This window comes from Chlorocebus sabaeus, chromosome X (genome assembly GCF_047675955.1).
Source record: "Chlorocebus sabaeus isolate Y175 chromosome X, mChlSab1.0.hap1, whole genome shotgun sequence".
NCBI classification, from domain to species: Eukaryota; Metazoa; Chordata; class Mammalia; order Primates; family Cercopithecidae; genus Chlorocebus; species Chlorocebus sabaeus.
The window spans coordinates 116,591,032-116,612,316 of NC_132933.1; the positions used below are offsets into that span (position 1 = coordinate 116,591,032).

General features: G+C 34.5%; 1 protein-coding gene across 1 annotated transcript in view; it reads right to left on the reverse strand.

Annotated features, from left to right (window-relative positions):
* The window catches only part of CFAP47 (cilia and flagella associated protein 47), a 434,895-nt gene that overhangs the window by 232,248 nt on the left and 181,362 nt on the right, over window positions 1–21,285 (reverse strand). Inside the window, exons 34-35 of the mRNA XM_073013816.1 lie at window positions 1,379–1,476; window positions 974–1,090 (exon numbers count right to left, since the gene is read on the reverse strand). Coding sequence (XP_072869917.1) covers window positions 974–1,090; window positions 1,379–1,476 — 215 coding nt within the window. The remainder of the gene's footprint in view (window positions 1–973; window positions 1,091–1,378; window positions 1,477–21,285) is intronic.

A 21,285-nucleotide genomic window follows, 5' to 3' on the forward strand; every position in this document is an offset into this window, starting at 1 on the left:
AATTCCTGATTTTTTATGCTGGTATTCAATATCCCAGTATATGCCTGTGTCTGTTTCCAATACCAAACTTCAACTGGGGAAACCTAGTCACACAATTTCCTTAACATATGTCACTTTTTCACACTCTACATTCTGTTCATGCTACTTCCTCTGAGCAAACAACTTCCTCTCTTACCACTACCAATGCAAATCCAATTCACCCTTCCAGATCCCAATTAAATTCTGTCTCTTCCACACTGTCTTTGATGTATCACTCTGCATCACATTGATCTCTTCCTTCATCTGAATTCTATACTTCATTTTTTCATACACCATTAATAATAAATAAATAGAACATTATCTTTTAACAGACAAATATCTTGATAATTTAATGAATTTATATATTCAAAGTCAGGAATCATTTATTTTATCATTTTATGGCCCCTAAGTAACAAACAAAAGGCTCATAAAATAGTAAGCATACAATATATTTTTGAATATTGCTATTGAGGTCTTGATGTGAAAAGCCAAATAGAATTACAACTTGGAGGTCAACATACAATTAAAATGTATATTGCCATTATGACCTCTACACAAACATTTATTTTAAAACTAAAGTGAAAATTTATTTTTGCTACTAAATTAGAAGATAAATATATGACATCTATATTTAAATAAAAAAGCTCTTTTAGTTCATTCTTAGATTTTGAATAATGATTATAATTCACTCAATGTTTATTTTTGGGGTTTCAGGCACTTGGACTGTAAGAACTTTCCTATTATGCACAGCTGGATGTATATAATTATACAAATTTTAAAATATCCAGTCAATTTCTGTGGAGTCATATTTCAAATTCCACATTTTAGCAATGTCCCATCAAAAGCCTGTTTCAATTTAAATTTTAAAAAGATGAACAAGCAATATTACAAATGAGTAAGCTATCAAAAGAAATGTATAAAATGTTTGCAGAATGTTTAATATAAAGGCACCCACCTGTATTTCCATGTCAAAGTCAATTTCATAAAGAGTATTTACAATAATCAGGCAATTGTGCAGATACTCTTCAGGACTTTTTGGTCGTGTGTACATATTTATAAAATGAGACTCAATCTGTAAAATAAGAAAAACTCAAACCTTTTGGTAATGGAATAAAAAATTCTGTTTTTAAGTGTTCTCTATAGTTAGGCAAAGAATCATTTAAATATTAATATTTATCAGTAATAAATTATTGCAATCAAAATGAAAGAATAAACAAAAAGGTAGTGCTAGCCATTCAGATTCAGGTGTTTGACTTGTAAGACATTTGAAAGTTTCTGTTTACAGAAAATATACCTCAAATTTTAATCACTAAGTTTTTTCAAACAATAGAAGATCATTATGCATAACAATGACTCTTACCAAAAATGGGCAATAGGCTCCCAATTGTGTTGCAAAAACAAGACCATCTGAAAGATCTTTGTCAAAATTTACTATCCATCTCTCAGAAGGGATAACACCTGTTTCAAAAAAGAGGGAGAGTAAATACAACAATAGTTTTACTTTATTAAAAGATACCTATGGAAATTTGAGCAATAGTAAAAGAAAATTTTGCTTCTGCCTGGAAAACAAAAAGTATATTATATTGGAAATAAAAACAAATTTTAAGATTAATACTATGAGAGTTATCTGTAAGGCTTTATAAGCAATTGCAAGCTGTCTTCTTTATTTCTACATGACCTGCTTTGAAAAATACACTACAATGTGGTAATGGAATAGAAATTCAGTGTTTCAAAATTACCCATTCTGTTGAGTACCTTGAGGTTCAAATGTTTAATCAATGATCATCAACATGGGTAAGGAGACTGAAAAGGCATGGAGTTACTTGTAACTTTAGAGTGCTAGTGCCAGTTTCTTTATTTCTTGCAGAAATTCATCCACATGGCAGGAAATTATGTGAAAGGAATTCAAGATTTATGGCTTAAAGAAACCAAAATTGACCTATAAAAGGCAATACAGGATGGAGGAGCAGTAAAAGGAATTCTCAATTACAGACATGATTACTATGCTGATTCTGGAACAAAAAGAGGAAGTATTTGAATTTTAAGGGAATATCTGAAATATTGACCTATATTGGGTGGAAGCTAATTTAAACAGTGGAAATAATTGCTATGTTGAATGTGACATTTTCTTTTTCAATAAGTTTCCAAGTAGCCTAGATTCTTTATGGTGTGAGACAATTTCTTGTCTGAAAACAAGGGGCAAATGGTGACATTTATAAATTCCCTCAAATCTCTCTACTCCCATTTTCTGTGAAGAAGAAAAACCATGACATGATACACCCATGACATGTATGTTAGTTTCAAAACCGGGATTGCTTTACACCTGGAATTGGAAGACTTAATTTTCTCTTGAATCACAGATGTCCTGGACATTTCACAGACAATTTCCAGTACTTTTTCATCTGAGAAGCATTGAACATTTCTATAGGATTTCTATAGCATATCATCACAAAATCAGTCTAGCAAACACAGATCACTGAGGATTTTCAACTAATGCATAGCAAACAACCTTTGTATTTTTCAAAGTATTATTTCCTGGTAGAAACTTATAAATAACATTTTTGATATAAGATTTGATGTAATCGAATTAATGATTTTAAATACACATTGCCAGTTGGCTGAATAATGAATTCTGTGGTCCTGAGTTGTGATTGTTGGAGTTGGAAATAACAGGATAACAATTAGTTGTTGCTGTATTGTTATGTATTCATTGACTTCTGATTGGGGGATTTTTTTTTTAATTCGTTGTTTTCCTGTTATGGATTTGATTTTCCTGCAACAAGATGTTAAGCTCCTTCAAGGCAATTCCTGTCCCTCCTCTAATGTCTGTACAAGACAAGAATGTGCTATCTGGTGGATACAGTCTGTATCTACTGCTAACTGACTCTCTATCAATGTAAAAGGCTAGTAAATTACCTTTATCCGATCAAAAGTTATCATTGCTTCCAGTCCATAGAAAAATAAATTAATTAATGATTATGATACCCGCCCCACCTTATTTTGTCAACAGTGAAAAATCTCAATCTCATTATCTAAAATATTTTTATGTATTGGTTAAACCTTAGGATGTATATACAGTGCTTTCAGAATTGCAAAGCCATACCCCTGTGAAAAATTAGAGTAAGGTGTGTTTGTATAGTTCTTTACTTTAGTCTTAGACTATACAGTCATATTTCTTTACAATTAAATAAGCTCATCTCTTTTTCATTACCATCAGTGAGGTTGTCCAACATTTGTAACCCAGTTATATTCATGTCACAGCCTGCATTTTGTCCTTAATTACTTACATATCTTGGTTGATTTTATAAAATTACTTACACTAGCATTCACTCTTTGTGGTACACACTTATAGGAACTTGAGGAATACATTTTCATGTACCTGCCATCACATTTCCATATAGAAAAGTGTGATCACCCCCAAAATTCCAAGGGGCTGCACCATTGTAGTCAATCCCTACCCTCATCTGTTAGCACCTGGCAAACACTGATGTGTTTTTAATCTCAATATCTTCATCTTTACCAAAACGCCATAAAACTTGAATCACACAATATCAATATGTAGTCTTGTGGGGGGTCTTGTTGTTTTGGCTTCTTTTACTTAATGAAATTCATTTAAGATGCACCCGTTGTGTGAATCAATAGTTGTTGCTATTTTCATTGTTGAATAGTGCTGTATTTCATGGATGTCATAGAGATGAGGTATCCATTCATCAATTGAAGGGCATTTGGTTTGTCTTCAGTTTAGAGGCAATTATGAAAATCCACTATGAACTATCTCATGTAGGGCTTATTGTGATCAGCAATTCATTTAAAAAATTTTTTTTATTTCCATAGGTTTTGGGGGGGAGTTGGTGGTATTTGATTACATAAGGAAGTTCTTTAGTGGTGACTTGTGAGATTTTGTTGCACCCAGTACCCAAGTAGTATTCACTGAACCCAATTTGTAGCCTTTTATCCCTCACTCCCTTCTCACCCTTTCCCCGGGAGTCCCCGAAGTCCATTGTATCATCCTTATGCCTTTGCATCCTCATAGCTTAACTCCCACTTATGAGTGAGAACATACAATGTTTGGTAATTCTAATGTATTTTGGTGAAATAGCTGGAAAAGATATTTCTGGATTATATAGTAATTGTAATGAGCAACTTATATATGCCTTTTCTCTATCTATCTTTTTTGGTGATGTATCTTTTCAGAAATTCTGACTACTTTTCAAATTTGGTTGTTTATTTTCTTGTTGAGTTTGGAGAGTTCTTTATGTATTCTGCATGCAATAAATTTGTGGAATACAATATTCAAAAATATTTTCCCCCAGTCTGTAGCTTGTCTTTTCATTCTCTTAATAGTGTCTTTCACAAAGCAGAAATTTTAATATGGTAAAGTCCAATACATATAGATATGTATATATGTGTATATATACGTATGTATATAAAAGTTGTGTGGGTTTATATTTAGATCTATGATCTACTTTGAGATAATTTCAGTACAAAGTGTGAGGTACAAGTCAATGCTAATTTTTTTTACATATGCACCTCCAATTATTCAAGTACTATCTATTGAAAACACTAGCCTTACTTGATTTAATTGCTTTTGCACTTTTGTAAGCAAAAACACCCAGTTGATTATATTTGTGTAGATATATTCTTGTCTCTCAATTCTATTCTTTTGATCTATGCATCTATTCTTTTGTCAATACCACCTAGTCTTAATTACTGTAGTTTCAAAATTTCTTCCACCTTTTCAAAATTGTTTTGGCTGTTTTAATGGCAATGCCTTTATATATACATTTTAGAGCCAACTTATTGGTATCTATCTATAAGAATATGTGATGGTATTTTCACTGGAATTGAATTGAATCTATAGATCAATTTGATAGCCTAACAACATTTAGTCTTCCAACGCCATGTGCATACTATGTATTTCTCTATTGAGTTCTCATCGATTGCTTTCATCAGTGTTTTGTAGTTTATAGCATATATATTTCTAACTTATTTTGTTATACATACTCATAGTAAGTACTTAATATTAGATACTTAACTAGTTCTTCTATGTTAAATGGTATATTTTTATTTTAAATTCCAATTGTTTACTGCCAATATATAGAAATATAATTTAATTTAATTGTATAGTGATCATATATCCTTTGACCTTGATAAATGCATATAGTATTTCTAGGAGCTTTTTATAGATTGTTTAGGATTTTCTGCTTGACAGAAAGGTTGAATTCCAGTCCCTTTCTCGGGGCAAGAGGTGGTTTGTTATTTTCTGTTTTTTCCTTTTTCTTTCTTTCTTTCCTTTCTTTTTTTTTTTTTGAAACTGCAATTAGTATTCACCAGAGCCCTTTGGGTGACAGTATGTGTTGTCCTTAAATTAACATAGATGAACACATCTGTTCTATAAGGTATTGCTATGGTTTGAATGTCCCCTCTAAATCTCATGTTCAAATTTCATTGCCATTTCAATGGTTAATACCAACCAATACAGGTGGGACTTTTAGGAGGTAATTAGATCATGAGAACTCTGGCTTCATGAACTGAGTAATGCTGTTATCTCAGGAGTATGTTAGTTACGTTGGGAGTTTGGCCCTCTTTTTCTCTCTTTCTTGCATGCTCTTACTTTTTATCATCTTCTCTAGCTATGGGATGTAGACCATAATGTAATAATGTAGCAAGAAGGCTCTCATCAAATGTAACCTAATTATCTTGGACTTTCCAGCCTCCAGAGTCATGCCCCAAATAAACTTCTATTGTTTATAAATTACCCAATCTGTAGTATTCTGTTATAGCAACACTAAATGGACTAAGACAGATATACAGAAGTTGGAGTGAATTGCCTGCCCCTACACTAGGTACTAAGGAGTACACATTCTCCAGACTCACTTTAGTCATTTCTGTGAGCAACAGGTGAAGTTTGTGGAGTAAATGCCTGCAAGAAGATGCAGAATCTATAACTGTGGCCACTAGGAGCTTCATGATCTCTCAATAGTGTATACTTGGCCTCTACCAATACACCAGTCACCCTAACTCAACTATTCTTAATGGTGTCCATCTCTATCTACAAGTAGACTATTGCCATCATCTCATTTCTTCCAGTAAAAACCAACTCACCCATTGTTGCCCTACAATCTCAGCTTTATGTTAAGGTTCAAGAAAAATAGAGAATTTGCTGTTGGTCTGACCTTCATTGTTGTTATAAGGGTGGGAGAAAACAGTTTCCAGTTCTCTATCTCCCTGGGTAGAAACCAGGGCACCTATTTTTGTTCAACCCATCACAACTTTGAATCTGCTTTGATATTATTACTTGTTGAATACCAGTACACATGGGCTGTAGATGTTCAAACAAGGCTCTCAGTAAGAATAGGATGACAATGATTCTTCCAAGGCGACGTTGTGAAAAAGTAAAGACAAAACTTCAAAGCTCTTCTCTAATCTCTGATCCTACGCCTGTGTCTTGTCTTTTATACTCAAGGCTGCTGCCAAGCCCTCATCACAGTTTATCATAGCTTTGATATATCAAGGATTTTCTCCGCTTTTATGATAGTTCCTCTGATATAAGCTACTCTCTTTTCTATACTCCCTCTAAGGATTTGCTACCCAAAGTGAGCTAGGTGAATCAGCAGCACCTACATCAAATGGAAGCTTGTTGAAAATGCAGAATTTCTGGACTCACCCAACACCTAGTAACATATAAAAGCATGTTAACAAAATCTCCAAGTATTCATATTATCATCTGAGACGTGTTGGTCAATGGTGATTTTTTTTGGAGAGAGAACCAGCACTCTAATGTAGTTGTCATTTGTCAGAAACCAGAAAATCCAAGTGATGCTCCGCACATTTTTAAAACTTTTAATTTGGAAGTTATGTTTTTATCCAGTTTTACATTACATCACTTCTGATATTCAGGTATATTTAAGTAGTAATAAAAATACTGGTCTTTATAGTATTATGAATTAGAGATGTGTTTGTTAAACACAAAATTTAATCAGAAATTTTAGAAAAAATAAGTCAATTTACTTATCATGAATATAATAATTGTTACATGAATTTTATGTTAGATGACTATAATAGTACATTTTTATGAAAGTTATATTAAAATTCACATAACACAAATTTCATGCAATTCAATTGTTCAATTCATTGTTGTTTAGTATAGTCATAGAGCTGTGCAATCATCACTACTATCTGCTTTTAAAATATTTTTATCAACCCATAAAGAAACTCGATACTCATTGACTGTCACTTCTCATTTCTCTCTTCCCTCATACCATGGACATAAATGAATCTACTTTCCATCACTATGGAGTTGTCTATTATGGACATGTCATAGAAATACAATTATAAAATATGCGCCCTCTTGTGTTCTGTTGTCTTTTATTTAGCATAACATTTTCAAGGTTCATTCACGTTGCAGCATGTATAAGTATTTCATTTCTTTTTATTGTTGAATAACATACCACTTTGGGAATATACCACATTTTCTTTTTTTTTTGAGATGGAGTCTCGCTCTGTCGCCCGGGCGGGAGTGCAGTGGCCGGATCTCGGCTCACTGCAAGCTCCGCCTCCCGGGTTCACGCCATTCTCCTGCCTCAGCCTCCCGTGTAGCTGGGACTACAGGCGCCTGCCACTTCGCCCGGCTATTTTTTTGTATTTTTTTTTTTTTAGTAGAGACGGGGTTTCACCGTGTTAGCCAGGATGGTCTTGATCTCCTGACCTCGTGATCCGCCCATCTCGGCCTCCCAAAGTGCTGGGATTACAGGCTTGAGCCACCGCGCCCGGCCATACCACATTTTCTTTATGGACATTTGTGTTTCTAATTTTTGGCTATTATGAAAAATGCTGATGTGAACATTTATGTAAAACTTTTTTGTAATCATATATTTTCAATTATCTTGAGTATAAACCAATGAGTACACTTGTTGAATCATATTGCTAACCTATTTCTCAAGAGACTTTTTTTTATAGCAGTTTTGCATTCATGGCAGAATTGTTCAAAAAGGGCAGAGATTTCCCATATACTCCCTGACCCCATGCACGCATAACCTCTCTCATTAGTTAATCTAATTTTGACATTTTGAGAAACTGCCAAACAGTTTTTCAAAGTGGTTGCATCATTTTACAAACCCTCTAGCAACATATGAGGTTTCCAATTTCTATGAATCCTTGCCAACACTTGTTACAGTCTTTATTTTTTAAACTAATAAATTTAATTTCTGTGGCTACATAGTAGGTGCATATATTTATGGGATACATGAGATGTTTTGATATAGGCATTCAATGTGAAATAAGCACATCATGAAGAATGGGGCATCCGTCTCCTCAAGCATTTACCCATTGAGTTGCAAACAATCTGATAACATCATTTTAACAAGTACAGTTGTTATTGACTATAGTCACCCTGCTGTGCTATCAAATAGTAGGTCTTATTCTTTCTAGCTATTCTTTTTTGTACCCATTAACTATCCCCACCTCCCCCAGTCTCCTACTACCCTTCCCAGTCCATGGTAACCATTCTTCTACTCTCTGTCCATGACTTCAGTTGTTCTGATATTTAGATTCCACAAATAAGTGAGAACATGCAATGTTTGTTTATCTGTGCATGGCTTATTTCACTTAACATAATGATTTCCAGTTCCATTCGTCTTGTTGTAAACGATAGGATATCGTTCTTTTTTATGGCTGAATAGTACCCCATTGTGTGTATGTACCACATTTTTTTAAATCTCTTCATTTGCTGATGGACACTTAGGTTGCTTCCAAATCTTAGCTATGGTGAACAGTGCTGCAACAAACTGTTAAGTGCAGATATCTGTTCAATATACTGGTTTCCTCTCTTTTGAATATATACCCAGCAGTGGGATTCCTGGATTATACTATAGCTCAATTTTTAGTTTTTTGAGGAACCTCCAAACTGTTCTCCATAGTGATCGTACTAATTTACATTCCCCCCAACAGTGTACAAGGACTCCCTTTTCTCCACATCCTCACCAGCATTTTTTATTGTCTGTCTTTCGGATACAAGCCATTCTAACTGTGGTTAAATGATATCTCACTGTAGTTTTGATTGGCATTTCTGATGATCAATGATGTTGAGCACCTTTTCATGTGCCTATTTACCATTTGTATGACTTCTTTTGAGAAATATCTATTCAAATTTTTTTGCCCATTTTTTGATCAGATTATTAAATTTTTTGTCCCTACAGAGTTGTTTGAGCTCCCTATATATTCTGGTTATTAACCCCTTATCAGATGAATATTTTGCAAATTTTTCTCCCATTTCTGTGGGTTGTCTCTTTACTTTGTTGATTGTATCCATTGCTGTGCTTACATTTGACTTTTTAAAAATTTTAGTTACAGAAGTTGGTGCCAAATGCTAACTTACTGTGATTTTGCTTTGCATTTCCCAAATTACTAATTATGCTGAACATTTTTTAACGTACTTGTGGGTCATTTACTTATTTTCCTTTTAGAAATATCTATTCAAATATTTTGCACATTTTTAAATTGGGTTGTCTTTTTATCACTGACTTGTAAGTGTTTTTTATATATTCTTCATACAAGTCTCTTGCTAGATACATAATTTTGCTGTTACTGTGTCCATTGAAATATTCCTTTTTCTTCATTTTTATTTCATTAATATGATGTACTACATGGACTGGCATTTATGTAAAAACAACTTTGTACTCCTAAGATAGATTTCACCTCCTAATTATATTTTATTCTTTTTCTATATTGCTGAATTCTATTTGCCAGTAATTTCAGATTTCCATGTCTATCTTCATAAAACATAACATAGGGCTTTTCGAATTTTGTTTTGAAACACTTCTGAAATGCAGTGTGGTATATTCTTTAATGCAGACATAGATAGTCTTGCTTGTAAAGGTAGTTGAGTTATGAAGATATGTGAACTCCAAATCATTATAAGATCAGCCACATATAATAGTTATGAGCCACATGAAATGTGATATAAAGTAATGCATATAATACTTGATAGAACTTCTATATAAGTGACCAATAAACTGGAAATTAAGTAAAATATTTTCAGTATCAAGAGAAAAACTGCTATGGAGAAAGATTGAATTAAAACAGAAGATGCTATAAGAAAAAATATTGAAAATAAAAAGAAATCAATTACAGAAGTTGCATATAATAGAATAGATACAATAATTTATGAATACTTTTGTGCTAATATTTTAAAAATCTTAGATAAAGCTCATTAATTTCATGAAAATATGTTACAAAATATCACTCTAGGAGAAACGGAAAAAAAGAATAATTCTGTAACAATGAAACAATTAACTTGTTATTTAAAATAATCCCACAAAGAAAAAAATCTAGATGGTCTTATCAGTGAATACTATAAAATTCAAAAAACAAGAAATGTCACTAACACAGAAACTCTTTCAATGTCTCCAAAAAAAGAATGTTCTCCAGGTAATTGTTTAAGGTTTGCATTAACTGTGTTAAAAGAAAATAAAACGGTAGAAAAAAATTGCAGACTAATTATCATTCAAGTAAGTTAAAGCAATCAACTAACAGTAAATTCTTTCTGGTAAGTTATATAAAAATAATTTAATTATCATGGAAAATTTGAGTTTGTGCCAGGATGCAAGGTTAATTCACATTTTTAAATAAGTTTAATTTGCCAAATTAATATATATGTTCAGTATTATTCATAATAAAATTCCTAGAAAAACTAAAGAGAGGAGACAACTTCCAGGATGTAATGAAAATAATCTACAAAATAATCATATAGCAAATACCATACTTAATAATTAAATGTTAAATATGCTCTGTTTAAGATTATACAAAAATATCAAGTATAAAGAAGAGCATCTATGTTAATAGAATATTTTAATAAATATCTTCATATCTCAGTTTCAAGCAATATTGCAGAATTTAAATGAGTACCTAAAATATCTTCTATGCCATATTTACAAAGAAATGTATATTTTAGAACAGGTTTTAAATCCTTCAAAACCTCACTCATTTTGAGAATATAAAAAAGTGCAGAACAAAGCAAAGCAATTCACTTACAGTGGAGGAGTTATCAGGCTGATCGTAGTTTTTCACAGCTACTTTATAGGCATAACATAGTGGGAGCACCATGCACAGTGTACAGAGAAATATAAAAACCCTAAATTTTATACTTAGTAAGATACCATTCACATATAAATCACACTAACATAGTTACAAAGAGAACTAAAAGAATAGAAATTCTTGAAGTGGTTAGAAAAATAAAGTTATTATGCCCTCTCTCACCACTCCTAGTCAACATAGTATTGGAAGTTCTGGCCAGGGCAATCGGGCAAGAGAAAGAAATAAAGCGTATTCAAATAGGAAGAGAGGAAGGAAAATTGTCTCTGTTTGCAGATGACATGATTGTATATTTAGAAAATCCCATCATCTCAGCCCAAAATCTCCTTAAGATGATAAGCAACTTCAGTAAAGTCTCAGGATACAAAATCAATGTGCAAAAATCACAAGCATTCCTATACACCAATAATAGACAAACAGAGAGCCAAATCATGAGTGAACTGCCATTCACAATTGCTACAAAGAGAATAAAATACCTAGGAATACAACTTACAAGGGATGTGAAGGACCTCTTCAAGGAGAACTACAAACCACTGCTCAAGCAAATAAGAGAGGACACAAACAAATGGAAAAAACATTCCATGCTTATGGATAGGAAGAATAAATATCATGAAAACAGCCATACTGCCCAAAGTAATTTATAGATTCAATGCTATCCCCATCAAGCTGCCACTGACTTTCTTCACAGAATTGAAAACAACTACTTTAAACTTCATACGGAACCAAAAAAGAGCCCACATAGCCAAGACAATCTTGGACAAGAAGAACAAAGCTGGAGGCATCATGTTACCTGACTTCAAACTATACTACAAGGCTACAGTAACCAAAACAGCATGATACTGGTACCAAAACAGATACATAGACCAATGGAACAGAACAGAGGCCTCAGAAATAATACCACACATCTACAACCATCTGATCTTCGACAAATCTGACACAAACAAGCAATGGGGAAAAGATTTCCTATTTAATAAATGTTGTTGGAAAAATTGGCTAGCCATATGCAGAAAACTGAAACTGGACCCCCTCCTTACATCTTATACAAAAATTAACTGAAGTTGGATTAAAGACTTAAACATAAAACCTAAAACCATAAAAACCCTCAAAGAAAACCTGGGCAATACCATTCAGGACATAGGCATAGGCAAAGACTTCATGTCTAAAACATCAAAAGCAATGCAACAAAAACCAAAATTGACAACTGGGATCTAATTAAACTAAAAACCTCTGCACAGCAAAAGAGACTATCATCAAAATGAACAGGCAACCTACAGAATGGGAGAAAATACTTGCAATCTATTCATCTGATAAAGGTCTAAAATCCAGAATCTACAAGAACTTAAACAAATTTATAAGAAAAAAATAATCCCATCAAAAAGTGGGCAAAGGATATGAACAGACACTTCTCAAAAGAAGACATTCGTGCAGCCAATAGTCATATGAAAAAATGCTCATCATCACTGGTCATTAGAGAAATGAAAGTCAAAACCACAATGAGATACCATCTCATGCCAGTTAGAATGGCAATCATTAAATTAAAAAGTCAAGAAACAACAGATGCTGGAGAGGATGTGGAGAAATAGGAATGCTTACACAGTTGGCAGGAGTGTAAATTAGTTCAACAATTGTGGAAGACAGGGTGGCAATTTCTCAGGTATCTAGAACTAGAAATACCATTTGACCCAGCATTCCCATTACTGGGTATATACCCAAAGGATTATAAATCATTCTACTATAAAGACACATGCACACGTATGTTTACTGCATCACTATTCACAATAGCAAAGACTTGGAACCAACTCAAATGTCCATCTAATGGACTGGATAAAGAAAATGTGGCACATATATACCATGGAATATTATGCAGCCATAAAAAAGGATGAGTTCATGTCCTTCACAGGGACATGGATGAAGCTGGAAACCATCATTCTCAGCAAACTATCACATGAACAGAAAACCAAACACTCCACATTCTCACAAATGAGAACACATGGACATAGGGAGAGAAACATCACACACTAGGGCTTGCCAGGGGTTGGGAGCCTAGGGGAGGGATGACGTTAGGAGAAATACCTAATGTAGGTGATGGGTAGATGGGTAGATGGGTGCAGCAAACCACCATGGCACGTGTGTACCTATGTAACAAAACTGCACATTCTGCACATGTACCCCAGTACTTAAAGTATAATAAAATAATAATAATTTTGAAGGGAAAAATAAAACAAAAGTGAAATCAAGAAAAAGAAAATTATTACGGTATTTATCCATCTAATAGTGAAATGCAGTAAAAATGGAAGTTCCTGGTAACATTACATATGACTGAATAGTAGTAACAGAATATAAGTGTTACATATATTTATAATGTAGGCATAGTAAATGTAGCAAAAACGATGACACTGAGGGAGGAAGGTGAGAGGAAATGAGAGTACTATTTAGACAATACATTAAAAGGTAAGAATTCTTCAAAAATGAATTATCTACACAATAACCCTGAACATTATGGAATATGATAGTTGCTTGTCTCTCACATTTCTTAACTTTCTGTTTACAATGATATCACAAACACGGTTATTTCTCTGACCATTACAAAGGATGACAGTTTGTCCTGATAATGGGATTAAAGACAGAAGAAAGCTAAATTGGAAATCACTGGAGTCAGGCATGGAAACATTGATAAAACAGTTGGTGAATAAACATATGAAAAATATAGAAAAATACATAAGTATTTTATTTGTATGCTAAAATATGCTAAAATGCTAAAAAATGCTAAATTATATGTGTATGTGAGTGTGTATATATTTATATAATATTTATAATTCTATTGATTTTTTTCAGTTCAATAAGCAACCAAGCGTTCCAATTATAAAGATAATAAAAATTTTATTTAATCACCTTGTGAATGTATTGTGAGTGATAAAAATTTCCACTTGCTACTCAAGAGACTAGATTAATTTCCAAGGTCTATGCAGCTGACTTGCTTCTTTTTACTAGAATATATCTGACATGATAGAAGGGATTTGGGCTCTTTTGTTCACTACTACATCTCTAATCCCTAGAACAGTGCTAAACATATAAATTGGTGATTAATAGATATTTGTTAACCAAATGACAGTTTTAGTGGCTTCTGTCCTTGTGAGGATTATTTTAAATAAATTATCATACAAAAATCAGATAATATATTCACTTATTTTTCCTTCAAGTTATTTACAACCTTGGTATTTATTTATTTATGCATTTTTGGTATGTGGTATGTAATACAGAGATAATTTTACCTGTATTCCAAAGTATCAGCCAATTGATCTAGCTCTATTTACTGAGTGAACTAATATTTATTATGGATTTTGAAATGTCACACTCATTATACTAAATTCTATTATATACATTCATTGTTCTGAGTTCCCTGTTGTGTTCAATGCAATTGTGAATATTCCTAAAATGTTAAAAAATATATATTTTTTATGAATCGAGGGTGGAGCAAGATAGCAGAATAAATGGCTCTCCTGATCATCTTCCAGCAAAGACACAAATTTAACAACTATCTACACAAAAGAAACACCTCCATAAGAAGCAAAAATGAGGTGAACACTCACAGCACCTGGCTTTAAGTTCATATCACTAAAAGAGGCAATGAAGAGGTAGGAAAAACAGTCTTAAATTGCGGACACCATCCCTCCCCTAAGCCTTGGCAGTTGCAGTGTGGGGCAGAGAGCATTTCTGTGCACTGGGGAGAGGGATATTGCAGCAATTGTGAAGTACTGAATTCAGTGCTGCCCTATTATAATAGAAAACAAAACTGGACCGAACTCAGTTGATGACCAGCCACAGAGGGAACATACAAACCAGGCATAGCCAGAAGGGAATCACCAATCCAGTGGTCAAAACTTGAGTTTGCACAAGGCTCAACACCACAGACTAAAGTCCTCTTGCACCCTAGATGAACTTGAAAGGCAATATAGGCCACAAGGATGGCAACTCCTAGGCATGTCCTAGTGCTGAACTGGACTCAGAGCCAGAGGACTTGGGGGCTGCAACCTACTGGGACACCAGCATAGGCAGAGATAAAGGAGTGTTGGCATCACCTCTTCCCTACACCCCCATGCTGCACAGTTTGCGGCTCCAAAGGAGATTCCTTCCCTCCACCTGAGAAGAGAGGGAAGAGTTGGGAGAACCCTGTCTTGCATCTTCAATACCAGTTCAGGCACAGCAGGATAAGGAACTTTTCAGAGTTGTGAGGTCTTCTTTCTACAACTTAGCTCCTGGACACTACTTCTGGACACATCCAGAGCCAGAAGGGAATCCACTGCCATGAAAGGAAGGTCCTAGCCTTGGCAGGATTCACCAACTGCTAACCAAAGAGGCCTTGGGCCCTGAAAAACCAGCAGCAATACCCAGGTACAATGTTGAGGAACTTGGATGAGAATCTGAGACTTGCTGGATTCAGGTGAGACTCAGCACACCCCCAGGTGTGGTGGCTATGGGGTAAGACTACTTTCACCTGAGAAAAGCAGAGGAAACAGTAAAGAGAACTTTGTCTTGCACCTTAGACAGCAGCATGACCACAGTGGGTAGAGCACCAAGTGGGCTCCTGGAGTCCCCAGTTCCAGAACTTGACTCTTGGATGGCATTTCTCAACCTGCTCTGGGACAAAAGGGCACCCACAGCCCTGAAGGGGAAGTCCCAGTCCATGCAGAAGTCACTACAAGCTTACTGAAGAGCCCTCGGGCTTAAGAAAACATCAGTGGTCTGGCAGTACTCACTGTGGGCCTGTGGTGGTGGCCACAGGGTAAGGCTCCTCTGCGTTTGGAAAAGGGAGGAAAGAGTGGGAAGGACTGTGTCTTATGGTTTTAGTGCCAGCTCAGCTGCAATACAATAGGACACCAGGTAGACTATAAAGGTTTCCGACTTTAGTCCCTGGCTGTTGAACAGTACCCCAGGACACACTTGGGACCTGGGGGAACTCACCACCCTGAAAAGAAGGGAATAAGCCTAGATGGCTTTGCCACCTGATGACTGTAGAGACCCAGGACCTTGAGCAAACATAAGCAGTAGCTAGGGAGTGGTTATAACAGGCCTTGGGTAAGACTCAGTGCTGTGCTCACCACAGTCCTAAGACTAGCAACTACAGAAGTGTCTGTGTCACTACACCCTTAGCTCCAGGTGTCTCAGAACAGAGAACAAGACTTCATTTGCTTGGGAGAAAGTAAAGAAAGAGAACAAGAGTCTCTGCCTGATAATCCAGAAAATTCCTCTGGATTTTATCCAAGACCATCAAGGCAATAGCTCTATGAGTCTGCAAGAACCACAACATTGCTGGGCGTGGGGTGCCCCCTAAAGCAGATACAGCTTAGAACATGACATTGAAGTCCTTTTGAGTATCAGGAAAGTTACTCCATGAAGGATGGGTACAAAGAAGCCCAGACTGAGAATAGTACAATAAATGTTGAGTTCTTTAATGCCCAGTCACCGAAGAACATACACAAGCATCAGTACTATTCAGAAAAACATGACTTCACCAAATGAACTAAATGAATCACCAAGTACGAATCAAAGAGAAACACAGATAGATGACCATTTAGACACATAATTCAAAATGGATGTTTTGAGGAAACTCAGAGAAATTCAAGATAATATGGAGAAGGAATTCAGAATTCTATTGGGTAAGTTTAACAAAGACTAAAATAATTAAAAAGAATCAAGCAGAATTCTGGAGCTGAAACATGCAATTGGCATACTAAGAAATGCATCAAAGTCCTTTAATAGCAGAATTGATCAGCAAAAGAAAGCATTACTGAGCTTGAAGATAGGCTATTTGAATATATACAGTCAGCAGAGACAAAAGAAAAATGAAAAAAAAAAAGTAGCATGTCTACAAAACCTAGAGAATAACTTCAAAAGGGAAAATCTAAGGTTTGTTGACATTAGAGAGGAGGTAGAGAAAGAGATATGAGTATAAAGATTATTCAAAGGGATAATAACAGAGAACTTCCCAAACCTAGAGATAGATATCAATATCCAAGTACAAGAAGGCTATATAGAACAGCAAACAAATTTAACCCAACGAAGACTTACCCCCAGTAATTTAAAAATCAAACTCCCAAAGATCAAGGATGTAGACAGAATCCTAAAAGCAGTAAGAGAAAAGAAACAAATAACATAAAATTGTGCTCCAATAAATCTGGCAGTGGACTTTTCAGTGGAAACCTTACAGGCCAGGACAGAGTGGCATGACATATTTAAAGTAATAAAGGGGAAAAGGAAGAAAAACAAAAAAACCTTTTGTTCTAGAATACTATATTCAGCAAAAATGTCCATCAAAGATGGAGGAGAAATAAAGAGTTTATCAGACAAACAAAAGCTTAGGGATTTCATTAACACTATACCTGTTCTACAAGAAATGCTACAAGGAGTAATTCAATCAGAAAGAAGAGGACGTTAATGCGCAAGAAAAAATCATCTGATGGTACTAAACAAATTAGTAATAATAAGTACACAGAAAAATGCAGAGTATAATAACATTGTAAGTGGTGTGTAAACCCCACTTTCAATGTATCAAGACTGAACGATGAGCCAATTAAAACCAATAACCACAAAAACATCACAAGACATATACAGTACTGTACAATATAAAAAGAAACAATAAAAAGTTCAGATTTAAAATTGCAAATATATATGCAACAAACACTGGAGCACCCAGATATGTAAAGCAGATGTTATTAGAGCTTAAGAGAGAGATATAACCCAATATAATAATAGCTGGAGACTTCAACACCCCAGTTTCAACATTTGACAGCTCTTTCAGACAGAAAATCAACAAAGAAACATCAGACTTCATCTGCACCGTAGACAAAATGGACCTAATAGACAGTTACAGAACATTTAATCTGAAGGCTACAGAATACACATTGTTTTCCAGAGCACATGGATCATTCTCAAAAATAGATTATATGTTAAGGCACAAAAAGTCTTAAAACTTTTTTAAAAATGAATCATATCAAGCATCTTCCCTGAACACAATGGAATAAAATAAGAAAGGCATAATGAGATAAATTTTGGAAACTATACAAATACATAGAAATTAAGCAATATGTTTTCAATGACCAATGGATTAATGGAGAAATTACAAAGGAAATTGAAAAATTTCTTGAAACAAATTATAACGGAAACAATACACCAAGCCTATGGGATACATCAAAAACAGAAATAAGGGAAAATTTTATAGCTATAAGAGCCTGCCTTAAAAACAGGAAAATTTAAAATAAACGACCTAATGATGCATACTAAAAAACTAGAAAAGCAAGAGCAAAACAAGCCCAAAATTAGTAGGAAAAAAGAAATAATCAAGATCATAGCAGAAATAAATTCATTTAAAATGAAAACAATAAAACAAAAGATCAACAAAATAAAAAGCTGATGTGGACCGGGAGCAGTGACTCATGCCTGTAATCCCAGCACTTTGGGAGGCTGAGGCTGACAGATCATGAGGTCAGACGATTGAGATCATCCTGGCTAACACAGTGAAACCCCGTCTCTACTAAAAAAAAAAAATTAGCCGGGCATGGTGGCGAGCACCGGTAGTCTCAGCTACTCGGGAGGCTGAGGCAGGAGAATGGCATGAATCTGGGAGGCGGAGCTTGCAGTGAGCCGAGATCATGCCACTGCACTCCAGCCTGGGCGACAGAGCGAGACTCCATACCAATAAATAAATAAATAAATAAATAAATAAATAAATAAATAAAAATTTTTAAAAAGCTGATGTGTTGAAAAGGTAAACAAAATTGACAAACCTTTAGACAGACCATCTAAGAAAAAAAGAGAGAAGAAAGAAAGAAATAAGAGATGAAAAAGTAGACATTACAACTGATACTGCAACAACTCAAAAGATCATTAGAAGCCACTATGAGCAACTATATGCCAATAAATTGGAAAATCTAGAAGAAATGGACAAATTCCTAGACACATATAACCTACCAACTTTGAACCGTGAAGATATCCAAAACTTAAACAGACCAATAACAAGTAACATGATTGAAGCCATAATAAAAAGTCTCCCAGTAATGAAAAGCCCAGAACCTGATGGATTCACTGCTGTATTCTACCAAACACTTAAAGAACTAATACCAATCCTATTTAAATTATTCTGAAACACTGAGGAGGATGGAACAATTCCAAACTCACCCTACAAGGCCAGTATTACCCTGATACCAAAACCAGAGAAAGAGACATCAAGAAAAGGAAACTACAGGCCAATAAATCTCATGAATATTGACGCAAAAATCTTCAACAAAATGCTAGCAAACTGAATTCAAGAATACATTAAAAACAGCATTAATCATGACCAAGGAGGATTTATCTCCGGGATGTAAGGATGGTTCAACATATGCAAATCAACAAATGTGATACATCATATCAACAGAATAAAGAATAAAAAACATATTATCATTTCAATTGATGCTGAAAAAGCATTTGATAAAATTCAACATCTCTTATTAAAAACCCTCAAAAAGCTGAGTATTGAAGGAACACAACATAATAACAGCTACATATGACAAACCCGAAGCTAGCATCATACCGAATGGGGAATAACTGAAAGCCTTTCCTCTGATGTATGGAACACAAGGATATTCACTTTTAGCACTGTCATTCAACAAAGTACTGTAAATCCTAGCTAGGGTAATCAGACAACAAAATAAAGTAATAAGCATCCAAATTGATAAAGAAAAGTCAAATTATCCTTGTTTGAAAATGATATGATCTTACATTTGGAGAAACCTAAAGATTCCTCCAAAAAACCATTAGAATAAAAAACAAATTCAGTAAAGCTGCAGACTACAAAATCAACATGTACAAATCAGTACCATTTCTACATGCCAATAGCCAACAATCTGAAGGAGAACTAAAAACAGTAATATCATTTACAATAGCCACAAATAAAATTAAATACTTAGGAATTTCCTTAACAAAAGATGTAAAATGTCTCTATAATGAAAATGATAAAGCATTTTTGAAAGAAATTGAAGATGACATCAAAAAATGGAAAGATATTCCATGTTCCTGGATTGGGGAAATAAATATCTTTTAAATGTCCATACTGCCCAAAGCAAACTACAGATTCCATGTAATCCCTATCAAAATACCAAGGGCATTCTCCAAATAAAAAGAAAAAACAATTCTAAAATTTAAATTCTAAGAAGATTCTAAAAAGGTTTGAATAGGCATTTCTCAAAAGAAAGCATACAAATGGCAAACAGGTGTATGAAAATGTGTTTAATATCATTGATCATCAGAGAAATGCAAATCAAAACTATGAGATATCATATCACCCCAGTTAAAATGGCTTTATGCAAAAGTCAGACTATAACAAATGCTGACGAGGATGTGGAGAAAAGGGAATCCACCTACACTGTTGGTGGGAACATAAATTAGTACAATCACTATGGAGAACAGTTTGGAAGTTCCTTAAAACCCTAAATTTGAGCTACCATATGATCCAGCAATCCCACTGCTGGATACATACCCCAAAAGAAGGAAAACCAGCACATCAAAGAGATATCTACACTCCCATGTGTGTTTTAGCTCTGTTCACAATAGCCAAGATTTGGGAGCAAATTAAGTGTTCATCAAGAGATGAATGAATAAAGAAAATGTGATACATATACACAGTGGAGAACCATTCAGTCATAAAAAGAATGAAGTCTTGTGATTTACTAAAACACAGATGGAACTGGAGGTCATTATGTTAAGTGAAATAAGCCAGGCACAGAAAGACAGACTTTGCATGTTCTCAGTTATCTGTGGGAGTTGCAATCTGAAACAATCGAACTCATGGAACTATAGAGCATAAGGATGGTTACCAGAGGCTAGGGAGAGTAGTGGAGGAGTGGGAGGGAAGTGGGGAGTGTTAATGAGTACAAAAATAATTAGAAAAAATTAATAAGACGTAGTATTTACCAGCATAACAGGGTGACTATAGTCAAAAATAATATAGTTGTACATTTAGAAATAACTCTAAGAATATAATTGTATTGTTTGTAACACAATGGATCAATGCTTGAGGTGATGGATACCCCATTACGTAATTAACACATATTGCATGCCTGTATCAAAATATCTTATGTAACCCATAAATATATACACCTACTATGCACTCACAAAAACTAAAAATAAGAAAAAGGCTAA